This window comes from Mustela lutreola, chromosome 3, assembly GCF_030435805.1.
Source record: "Mustela lutreola isolate mMusLut2 chromosome 3, mMusLut2.pri, whole genome shotgun sequence".
Lineage (NCBI taxonomy): Eukaryota > Metazoa > Chordata > Mammalia > Carnivora > Mustelidae > Mustela > Mustela lutreola.
This window is the reverse complement of record NC_081292.1, coordinates 15,894,675-15,906,968: the sequence shown is the minus strand read 5'-3', so window position 1 is coordinate 15,906,968 and position 12,294 is coordinate 15,894,675. Positions and strand designations below refer to the sequence as shown.

At 41.0% G+C, this 12,294-nt stretch overlaps 1 protein-coding gene across 5 annotated transcripts in view; it reads right to left on the bottom strand.

Moving 5' to 3' along the window:
- Nucleotides 1–12,294, bottom strand: part of TATDN1 (TatD DNase domain containing 1) — a 41,511-nt gene that overhangs the window by 23,863 nt on the left and 5,354 nt on the right. For 2 of the 5 annotated variants that reach the window (XR_009351589.1, XM_059165669.1), the window contains exons 2-5: nucleotides 8,280–8,388; nucleotides 6,156–6,221; nucleotides 4,045–4,094; nucleotides 1,096–1,159 (exon numbers count right to left, since the gene is read on the bottom strand). Coding sequence is in view for 4 of the 5 variants with exons in the window: in XM_059165669.1 (XP_059021652.1) it covers nucleotides 1,096–1,159; nucleotides 4,045–4,094; nucleotides 6,156–6,221; nucleotides 8,280–8,388 (289 nt within the window). In the remaining variant the exon portion in view is untranslated. Of the gene's footprint in view, nucleotides 1–1,095; nucleotides 1,160–4,044; nucleotides 4,095–6,155; nucleotides 6,222–8,279; nucleotides 8,389–11,250; nucleotides 11,376–12,294 lie in introns of those variants that run through there. The other 3 variants (XM_059165673.1, XM_059165671.1, XM_059165670.1) reach the window with 2 other exon arrangements.

The window sequence follows — 12,294 nt, the reverse complement described above, 5'->3', positions numbered from 1 at the left end:
GACACCCCGGGATTTGTTTTTCCAATAAAAAATAAAGCTCACTTATTTGGAGATCATGCTCACTTGACTGCACGGAACACAAGTATGAAGTCAAAAAGGGCTTCTGAGTGGCTTGGCCCTGAAGCCCGGGAGAGGCGGGGAGGCTTCTTCAGCCTCTCCTGCGGATGTTTACACATAAAAGGAGGCATTAGTTTTAAAGCAGTGGGGCCACAGGTATGGGAAGAGGAGTGAAGAGGGCTGACAAGGGAGCTTCAAGAACGTTTAAAAATGTCTCTCTTCAAGAATAAAAAGTATGGAAGACAAGATTCTTATATCCCCAGAGGCATCTGGGAAGGTGACTACTTTTACCTTAATCACTAAAAAAAAGTGACAGTGGGTCCTGAAGAGAAGTATGCATTTTAGAAATATTTCCATAAAAATTAACTTTTAGTAAGTAAATCAATATTTTGAAAAATAACATGGAATGCCTAATTCTTCAATGTCTAGCACAAGAAGCACGCATGCCAAAACCCAAATCCAAAATAAGTTAGGTAAAATGAATACCAGATAAGGAGAGGTTTTCTGTAACTAGGGTTTCCTTAGGACCAAATTCTAAAACTTCACAGATTTTAAATAATTGCAAAATGCATGAACATAAAGTGAACAGAGAGATTATATATTATTACTTGCATTCCTGGGGTCTTAAAACAATGGTCTGCATGATAAATATTTAATAAATGATCCTTCACAGTTAAAGTTTAAATAAAAAGCAACTCACATCTTAAGCACATTACAACATAGAAAAATCTTACATCAGGAATTTGTGAGGCTAAACTGTATACCCAGTGAACTTAACTCTCATTAACCTTAAAATAATCAAAATAATGGTTAAGTATGTGAGAGAGAGGGTTTAAGCAAACGTCTGATACACCGGTGGGCACTCAGAATTCCTTCATTTTAATCATGTCCCATTGCAATCAATCTGTTTTCCTGTTATTTCGACAGTCACAATCCATTGTATTGCACCTGAAGCAGTTTTTAGAAAGACTTCTTCAAAATAACTCAACTCCTATTTTGGGTGAGTGGGGGGCTGGGGTAAAAGGAATATGAGGATACCATTTGTTTGTGCCAAATGCAGTGCCTCTTTACTGTCCTGCAGATTTCCACCTGTAATCATGAACTGAAAAAGAAAGAAAGAAAATAAGCCTACTTGAACAGGGCATCAACAACAGTTTCCCAAACATGCCTTCTTGCTGCCTTTTTCCAGAATGCTCTCTTTGACTATCACACACTTATTCTTCCTTTAAAATGTGGCTGAAAGGTCATCTCCTATTTTGAGTGGTCCCCAACCACCCCTCTCCACACACACATGCATAAATACAACACAGAATTTATCACTACTACCTACTAAAATGGATTCACATGTCTGTTTTTCCTGTTAGATCAAGAGCTCCTTAAGGACAGAGATCACATTATGAAAGACTGAATAACTAAAGACTTCTGAATTTAGAATTCTGTTCATCTAAATTGGAGATTTAGTAGTGTTTATTAATTCAACAGTTCTCCAAGTGTGGTCCCAGAACTTCCAGGTAATGTGAGGGCAAAACTATTTTCATAATAACTCTAAGATGCTATTTGCCTTTTTCACTCTCATCGGCCCCAAGGGTGCAAGGAAATATTCCAGAGGCTACAGGATGGGTAACAGCACAACAGACTGACTGCAAAAACAGATACCCAAGTTCTGGAGTCTTCTATTAAGAGCCAGACATTCAAGACATGTTTAAAAAAAAAAAAAAAGACAAAACAATTCCTCTCACGTCACTACAATTTTTTGGTTTGGAAAATACTTATTTTTCATAAAAATATGCTAGTTATATAATGGTTTACTATTAGTAGATACATATATATATCTTTTATTTCATTTATTTATTTGACAGACAGAGATTACAAGTAGGCAGAGAGGCAGGCAGAGAGAGAGAGAGAGGAGGAAGCAGGCTCCCTGTAGAGCAGACAGCCCAATGTAGGGCTTGATCCCAGGACCCAGGGATCATGGCCTGAGCCAAAGGCAGAGGCTTTAACCCACTGAGCCACCCAGGCACCCCTGTTAATAGATATTTTATATTCTTCTTAGTTCTAATTTTTAATATTAACAAATAAAACCCACAAAGAGAAAAGCTCTTTGGGTCTTCAGGAATATTAAAGAACGTGAATGGGTTTTGAGACCAAAAGTTTGACCATTGCTGAATTAACACATATTGAATTCTCTGTAAGGAAATGTATGGCTCCTGGCAGAAAGCAGGCTTCTAAAGACATAGCCCTCCGGGTCCCCCAGCAGTGAGAATGACTGTATTAAAGGAGAATGTTACAAAGAGCGATGTGTGGGTGCCAGCTACTGAGGCAGTGCTGCTGAAGCATGCATCCTTCGAAAGAAGGGACGAACTAAGCACGCTAATGTAGATTTTTTTAAGCACCTCCCTTCAAATGCCTCACTGAGCTAAAATGAAAAATTCCTTCAGAATTTTTAGGCCTCAAGAGAAAACAGGAAGAAGTACAAAAGATGAGCAGATGTTTTCACAGAGCAACCTAAGTTTCTAATATAATAGGCACTGAATATCTATTCAGGGAACGCAGCCATTATTAAATGCTCAGTTGCTTGTAAAACACATGTTAAGATATTAAAAAAAATACTGAGAGAACGTGACTGTTTACTAACACCACCTAATGCTTTAATACAAAACCAGGTGCCCTCATCTAGTATTTCAATTCTGTAAAATAACTCCTATTCAAGTCTACCTTTTGTTTTATCTATAACTTTCCCAAACAGATGAAAAAATGAGGACAAGGCTAGAGGAGTAATTTCCCCTCGCAGGTCACAATGACGACACTAGGATGGTGGTGGCTCCCGCCACAAACCTGACAGAGAAAAGGGTATTTACACGGGTACAATACCATGTGCTTTGCACTCCAGCTTTGTTTAACTCTCACAACAACTCCCTTAATTAGGCATTATTATCATTCTCGAATTACAGATGCGAAAAATGAAGCCTAGAGAGAAGCACCCATGTTACGAAGTTCTGAAGAGCGAAGTTGGGGCTGAAACCCAGGGGTGTGCGGCCGTAACTGGGCTTTTCATTACTACAACGTAACTGCAGGACACTAAGTTAGATTCCAATTAGGAACCGCATCCTAGACATCGGTGTGTATGTTTCAAATGCTAGGATTAAATTAGGATTAAACTACTCATGGCTGACACATGAAAATTCCGGAGCTTGGTATTTCGGAGTCTTCAGAAAAGCATTTTATGAAGTGATTTACCAAGCAGGGAATGACTGCATAATGAGAAGTGAATACTGGAACGTCTGTCTCTTCTTATCGTGGTGAACAGAGACCACTGCGCAGAGCTGGGGCTGCGAACTCAGGAGCCAGCAGGGTCCTCTCTCCCTCGAGGTAATTCAACTTAGAAGCCGCAGCTACCAAGTCTCCAGACACCACACTGGAGAACTTAACCTTATATATGCATATGTGGGCTAGCTTGGTATTTTTTTTAAATACTAATTAAAAACAAGTATCTATTCAGAGAATTTGACACAGAGCTAATATTCATTTGCTTAAAACTCTCTTAAAAAAGTAGAATTATCCTGATAATCAAATTAGTACTATAAAAATTAAAGGGCCTTCTCAGTTGTTCAAAAAGGGATATTCATACTGTAAAAGCTAAACTCGGTGATAGATACAGGTCTTTCTGATGCCTGCTGAGTTCTAACAAATGCTAAGTTAGGTTACAAAATTTATTCAGAGTTGCATCTTGAGAAGCCTGATAATTAAAATAGGTTTTAAACACTTTTATCAAAGAGACTTTGCCATTTACCACACTTCTGCTCACATAAGAACTAAGCACGAGGCTTGTGTCACTTAAGATTTGATGTTTTACTTCATTTACTTACTAATACTACTTGTTGATAATACATATCCCCAAATGCCAAGTGTGGCATGAGCTCCTTCTCTTCTATTCTACAGTATCTTAACCAGAATTTAATTTTTTAAAAAAACTTAACAAAAAGTTACCTTTTTAACACCAATCTGGACAGCTCTCTCTATTACATCTTGTAAGTCATCTGTAAAAAGCAAACCCCATATTAAGAAAACCTGGTAAAAGAAATTTTCACTTACTTATCCCTTCTTGAAAGAAAATTAAAAAACCAAATATACCAGATCAATATTGAGTACACATATAATAATAATCAGCAATAACCCAAAAAGAAAAGAAAAGAAACCCATATAAGGCAAACTAGATGCCTAGTGATCCATTTAATTATATTTTATTCTGTTGACCAAAGGGAGAAGAGTGACAAAAATAGGAGATTCAAACCAAAGGTGAATTTGCTATGATTTAAGTCACTTGTCTTAAGTTCGAAACTTGTTGGCACTGTATTTTTTTTTTATATAAAAATAAAACAATCATTAAGATCATTATTTTTGGAAGTGGCTGGGTGGCTCTGCCTTCGACTCAGGTCATGATCCCAGGGTCCTGGGATGGAGCCCCGCATCAGGCTCTCTGCTCAGCAGGGAGCCTGCTTCCTCCTCTCTCTCTGCCTGCCTCTCTGCCTACTTGTGATCTCCGTCTGTCAAATAAATAAATAAAGTCTTTAAAAAAAAATCGTTATTTTTACTATAGCCTTTCAAAATATATCTGTAATGCCTCCCAAAGACCTCTTTATAAATTTTAGTTAATACAGTATTTCTGTAATTCCCATTCCCATTGAGGAAGGATAATTTTTATTTTGTGACAGTTTTTTGCTTTTCCCCCCAAATTTCTTGTTAAGTAACAACAAGCTTTAAGAGGCCTGAGGTAAATGGACAGCAAAAATCAAACAATTCTATCATAAAAATCCACTTATTAATTTCATATTTAATTACCACAGTAAATTTAGTTAGAATTCAATTATTTCTAGAATAGCTATAAAATTTCTTTTAGACAAAAACTATCATATTAGTGAACTTATACTAAGACAACTAGATCTGCTAAATATTATAAACCGGAGTCTTACTGATACTGATGACAATAAAACTTATTTCATAAACACATCCATACATGCAGAGTCACAGAGCATGAAATTTATTAAGTGCTACAAGGGCTTGAAAATCAGAATGTAATTTATTCAATCATCTGTAGTACCTAACATCTTAGAAATATAAAGCAAAAACATTACCTAAACTTCTAAATGGAGGAGAAAGGGTAAGTTTTGAGGTAAGGCTTATGAAAGCTAATGCTGAACTTTCTTCTGTAAAGTGGTACCTGACACTCCCAGTATTTAGAGAGGCTTTCACTTAGTGTCACCTAGAAGCAATGAAATCAGCTCTGACTTGACTATTGGAATGTGCAGTTCCACTTCACCCAGACCACAAAACCAAATTTTCATGTTTGCATTTACTTAATAACAGGTACAGTCATTTTTGAGACAATACTTATAAACCAGTTTATTGGAGAAATTCTCCTTTCAAAAACATGTTGTCACCATCACTTACTGCTTCTTTGCTTCAGCTGACGAAATACGCTTTTTGAATGATTTGTATGAGAAATACAAGCCATTTTGCTTTTGGCTAAGCTTTCCATCAACCTTTGAGAAACTACTGTCTATCCCCACCCACCCCACAGGCATCTGGGCTCTGGCAGGACTTGGAGGAAAGGGGGAAGGCAAGACAGGGAAGCTGGGCAACAGCCCGCTTGCTCCTGACCCACATTTGTCACTCAGCTGAAAACATTTCCAGCTGATCAGCTGGAAACATTTCCAAAAGACGAAGTACTACAGTGATGTTCAACTGCACCTGATTTTTAAATTATGTACCCTAATGTTCAATGTTTAAAAGAGTAATCAGACATCAACTGCTGTTTGGCTTTTATGCATTTCTCTATTTGAAATGATAAACTTCCTCAGAGAAGGCGGCCTTGGTAACACTGTCATTACAGGTGCTTTACAAATGCTCCTGGTCGCTATTTACCTAAGCAGCTTATTTATGTTTCCCTTAGTTTATAGTTTAAAACTATATGCATCTAAGATGCATAATAAATCCTCTTAATATTTCCCTTGTAAAGTGGATTATGCTTCCTGATCTCCCTGAGGCAGACAACTTGTCTTCATAGGAAAACTATTCATCTTAATAAAAGAAACATTTACCTTGATGCTTCTGAACTCCTCTATAAATTCCTCTGAACATGGGATCTGTCAAGTTGATACCGATATCTGTGGAAAGCAAAAATAAATGATTAATTATAAGAGCTTCTATCTTAAACTTCTATGTTAAATAAAAGCTCCTGTTACTAAATTTTTCATTCACTCAAACAAAATCTACCACTTGTCACCGTGCTAGACATCTGGGATGAAAAGATGAGTAAGACAGATTTCTACGTCTCAAGAAACTCACTGCAGAACTGGGAAGGCAGACCCATTAACAGAACGTGAAGAAATAATTTTAAGTAGACACTGGCACTGTGGGACACAGATGAGGAACACCCAACCTAGTCTGGTAGATGGCCCAGAAGCTCCCAGAAAGAAGGGATCTCTGAACTGAATCTGACAGGGTAAGTTAGAGTTCCTCAGTAGAAGAGGGGAAACTGCAGACAGAGGACGCAGGAGCAATGAATGCATCTTGCATGTGAAACGGCAGTGACTGTGGACAGCTATCGGCTGTTCTGGCTGCTGGAGAGAAATGGAGGGAAGGGAGTGCCCCGAGAAGTCCGGACCCAGCTAGGTTACAGACATTCGTCTTTAAAATACCAGCTGCAACTAGAAGCACAGACGGCTTGTAGCAAAGGTGGTAAGATATCTCATTCTGGTATCTTTGGAGAAGGTGAGATTTGAAGGGGAGCAAATGGAGTCCGTATATCTCATCTGGAAACAGGCAAGAGCTCATATTTACAATGAGAAGAACCTGAACTGGGCTAATGTAAGTAGAGATTCAGAGAACAGAATAAATTATTTCATTATCCACCAAATACCATGAAGACCAAGTCTGTGTTGTTACTATGCAAGGAGTGAGGGGAAAGGACTAAGACCCAACACATGGTCCCTGCCCTCCAGGAATTCATGGTCGCTACAGGAACTACAAATACACTTTGTGATAATATGGTGGACTAAGCAACACAAGGCAGGAAGGTTTTTCTTTTTTTTTTTTTTTTTTTTTTTTTTTTTTTTTTTTTTTTAAAGATTTTATTTATTTATCAGAGACAGAGAGGGGGAGAGAGCGAACACAGGCAGACAGAATGGCAGGCAGAGGCAGAGGGAGAAGCAGGCTCCCTGCTGAGCAAGGAGCCCGATGCGGGACTCGATCCCAGGACGCTGGGATCATGACCTGAGCCGAAGGCAGCTGCCCAACCAACTGAGCCACCCAGGCGTCCCAGGAAGGTTTTTCTTTATTCCTATGTTCCTGAAACCCAGCATAATGGTTGCCACACAGTAGGAGCACTAAACGTGTTAAGTCTATAAAGAATTGCTACGTGCTTGGGAGCACAGAAAGGGGGCAGTAACAGTTCTGGCAAAGATGACGAGACAAGCCTCCCAGCAGAGGCGGATCTTTAACAGAGCTCAAGCTTACAAGCTGACAGACGGAAAGGGCATGGACAGCATGGACCAGTGTAGGCACCTGCTGGATCTGGGCACAGGAAGAATCATGCCTACAAAGCAGTGGTCCTTAGTGGAGAGCCATCCTGCAGCTCTTTCTCCTTCTAACCTACCCCCCGGCACAGCACTTGGCAATGTCTGTGTTCACTTCTAGATGGCGCAGCTGAGGGGAGTCACTGGCGTCCAGGCCAGAGGCCATGGATGCTGCTGGAAACCTACAATGAACAGGACAGCTTCCCAGAGAAGGGGTTCTCTGACCCCCAACATCAACTGCCATTCTTGATAAAGCCTGCTGCAGAGTGCAAGGGAACCAGGGGCGTAACAGGACGTGAAGTCAGACCACACTGGCCACGGGCAACAGTAACACCTTCCTTATGGGGCACCTGGGTGGCTCAGCCAATTGGGCATCTGCTGTTGGCTTGAGTTGAGATCCCGGGGTCCTGGGATGGAGCCCCGCACTGGGGTCCCTGCTCAGCGGGGAGCCTGCTTCTCCCTCTTCCCCCGCTTGTGCTCTTCCTGACTCTCTCACAAATAAATACATAAAATTTTTTTTTAAATAGTAATAATACCTTCCTTATTTAAAATACACACCCTTTAGCTTTAGCACTAGGAGAATCTACAAGTTCTTGATGGCAAGGGGACACCTGCCTGCCTACAGACCCTTATGTTACTTCTGCTTACTTTCAGCTTCCTCTTGGAATGTTCTGATTTCTGCCAAGCTGGCCCTCGGTAAGCTGTGCTGCTTCCACATGAAGACAGACGTGACATGATGAATGGGAGTTTGGCTGATCTAGGAGATGGTAGGGAGAGTAGTCCAGGCATTTGGAAAAAGCAAAAGAAAGGCACAATGCAGAAAAGTTGGCAGATATTTCAGCAACAGTATATAGGCCAATAGAGGGTAGAAGATGAATTCACACCCCGTACCCTTTAATGGACCATTAACACACGAACACTGACTACAATAAATACAATATGGGGTCAGTGGAATGGCCCAAATCATAAGAATTCAGCATCCACTTTTTTTTTTTTTTTTCCAATTAAGGAAGGGAAACTAGATTGGGCAAAAGGCAGACTGAGAAAGGGAACCCAGGGAAAAGAGGAGAGGCTTTCCTGCCTAGAAAAATCCTTCACAGGGCTCCATCTACAATCACCCACCACGGATGATGGTTAGGGGCACAGACTTGGTCTGTATTTCTTCTACTCATTTCCCCTTTGTGCAGCAAAGAGATTAGTATTTTTCCAAAACAATCTCTTTACTAGAAAATAAAGTGAAAAACAAAGGAAACAAAAGCAAGCAAATCTAGCAAGTAAACTTTATGATACTTATTTTAAAAGTGAATGGAGGGATGCCTGGGTGGCTCAGTCAGTTAAGTTTCCAACTTTTTTTTTTTTTTTTAAGATTTTATTTATATATTTGAGAGAGAGAGCGAGGGAGCGCGCACGCAAGTGAGCATATACAAGCGGGAAGAAGGACAGAGGGAGAAACAGACTCCTGCTGAGCAGGGAGCTTGACTTGGGGCTCAATCCCAGGACCCTGAGATCATGACCTGAGCTGAAGGCAGATGCTTAACTGACTGAGCCACCCAGGCACCTCAGGTGTCCAATTCTTGATTTTTGGCTCAGGTCCCGGTCTTAGGGGCCGGAGATCAGCTCCGCACCAGGCTCCACACTCATTATTACAGAGTCTGTTTTTCCCTGTCCCTCTCCCTCCCACCCGCCCAATCCTCACTCTCTCTCTTAAACAAATATCTAAAATCTTTAAAAAATAATAAAATAGGGGCGCCTGGGTGGCTCAGTGGGTTAAAGCCTCTGCCTTCGGCTCAGGTCATGATCCCAGGGTCCTGGGATGGAGCCCCACATCAGGCTCTCTGCTCAGCAGGGGGCCTGCTTTCCTCTCTCTCTCTGCCTGCCTCTCTGCCTACTTGTGATCTCTGTCTGTCAAATAAATAAATAAAATCTTTAAAAAATAATAATAATAAAAATAAAATAATTTTAAAAAGGCAAATTGAAGATGAGCTTGGGGGCTCAATTTCTGAAGCCTTCCCATGTCCTTGTCTCAACCCTCCCTGGACCAGATGTGGAATCGCTCTTCAGCACTTTGTACTGAGGCTGATATGGTTGAAGCCAATGCAAGGTGGTACCACTGCCTCTTAGAACCCACTTCTAGATGTGGGTCCGTCCTTCAGGCCCTAAGTCACAATGGAGTTCAAAGTCTGTATTCAGCTTTGGACGCAGGTGAGCCTTAGGCTTTAGGATATCCTACACTGGCTCAGCCACCAGTTTCTTCCCTCTGCTGCAAGAAGTCTGACTTATAGCCCTTGGCCCTTTTCTTTCGGACATATGGTTTGCTTGAAGTGTATTCCTTGGCCAGCTGTTAGAGCCGCTTTCTACCTTGAAGAGAATGTTTCACCTTAGTCAGGTTTGGTGAAGGGGGTCAGAACATACCACCCCAAAATACGCCACTTTGGCATATCGGTTATTCTGAACTGAACACACTGGAGAAAGAGGAGATGCAGGCAAGGCTCTCTGCTCTCCCCCCATAGTAACTAAAAGTAGGTCATGAAATTTCCCATGAGACACATCCTCCCTATATCAAGAATGGAAGAATACTGTTATCATTGCAATATTGTTGTCACCAGACTCGGGGTCAACGTCAAAACAGATCTGTACAAGCAGACCCAAGTAACTCTCCTCAGCTTCCGTTAGTTTCCCCGTACTTTCCTTGTCATTGTCCCACAACTTAAGTCCTTTTATCAAGTTGCCACTTGTGCTTTTGGGCCTAATGGCTTCTTTGGGGCTTCATTTTCCTTTTGAAGATTCCCATATCCACAAAAAATGTCTATGCTTTTCTCCTGTTAATGTCTGATGCCAGTTTAATTCCTTGACCAGCCACAGAACCTAACAGGGTAAGAAGAAGATTTCCCTCCTCTACAGAGGCAAATAACTTTTTCTTCTGGACACTGAGTCACTCCTGTTTCTCTAAGAAGTTCCCCTCTCCTATACTGGCTGGCCTCTGGTCCTCCCACTTCCCATCCACCTACTCACCAGCAAACACCTGCAGTGTGGTTAGGACCATTGACAGGTCACTATGGATGGGTCAAAGAAAAGTTTAAACCAATCACCAGAAAGTGTAAATTTGTGAGCATGTCCCAAGAAATACAATGAAAGGGAGGAAAAGCAGTTATGGAAAAAGAATGGGCTCTGGAGTCAGAATTCCTGGCATTATGATGAATAAACTGAATGATGTTGGGCAAATCAGCAGCCCTTCTGGGACTCAGTTTCCCTACTAATAGGGCATAACATTTCTCCTTTCAAGGATGAAATGTAGCTCAAACTGGAAAATCAAGTGAAAGCACTTTGCACAATAAAAGCCTTATAAAATGTACTTACTGTTAATACTGTGCACCCTATATGTTCTGAATATGCCAGTACCACACAGAATTTCCATCAACATTAGCGACCATGGCATACCACCTTCTGTGGTTAACACTCTCAATTCACTATTCAATAGCCAAAGTGAGTCCATCCTTTATACCTAACTCATGATGCAACTATGAAAATAAAGCCACTCAAAATCCTCCTCATTTAACTTGTTCAAAATGTCCTAATAAAGCTATAAGGAATACTATCTTTCCATTTAAAAAGTTCTTACCAGAGGCACCTGGGTGGCTCAGTGGGTTGAGCCTCTGCCTTCGGCTCATGTCATGATCTCAAGGTCCTGGAATCGAGCCCCACATCGGGCTCTCTGCTCAGCGGGGAGCCTACTTCCCCCTCTCTCTCTGCCTGCCTCTCTGCCTACTTGTGATCTCTCTTTCTCCCTGTCAAATAAATAAATAAAAATCTTAAAAAAAAAAAAAAGTTCTTACCAGAGGGGGACCTGGGTGGCTCAGTCTGTTAAGCATCTGACTCTTGGTTTTGGCTCAGGTCATAATCTCAGGGTTGTGAGACCGAGCCCCACGTTGGGTTCTATGCTCAGCGCGGAGTTGGCTTAACATTCTCTTTTCCTCTCTCTTCCCCTCTGCCCCTCTGCCAGCTCAAGAGCGCTCTCTCAGATAAAATCTTTAAAAAAAAAAAAGCTCCTATCACAAGTACTTGTGTTGTCAACAAACTCAAAAAAAAGTAAACAGTATATAAGAATCAATTTCTAGCTTGAAATCGTTTGAAAAACTAAGAGATGGGAGGAGAGCATGGGATACAAAAAAAGACAAGGAAGAAAAGGACTTCTGACGGGGGAGGGTTGAGGAGTCATACATTCAGTGGCGTGTAATCTTGTAAGAATCAGTGATGTTTCTTTTCCATAATTTTCCTTTAACTGGCTGGCTTTAAAAGCATAACTGCTTTACTGTTAAAAACCAATTCCAGTATTAATAAGTTTTATTTCTCAAAACAGAGTGGAAAACTACTTGCAACTAAAAACAAAACCACATCTCCAAACTGATGCCTCACTGGGCTCAGGGAAGCATGTCCTATCACAGTCACCTAGGATCTAGGGATACGAATGGACAATAAACAGGGCACTTAAAATTATTTCAGATTTGCTCAGCCTTCAGATACAACTTCAACTTCACAGAAAATACAGGAAATGAAAGGACAAGCTTCACACCAGCACAGCAATCAGACAAATCCTAAAGACAGACTTCTGTGCGGCCACCAGCCAGTGCTTCTCCGAGACAGTGCCACGAGGGAAGAAATGTGC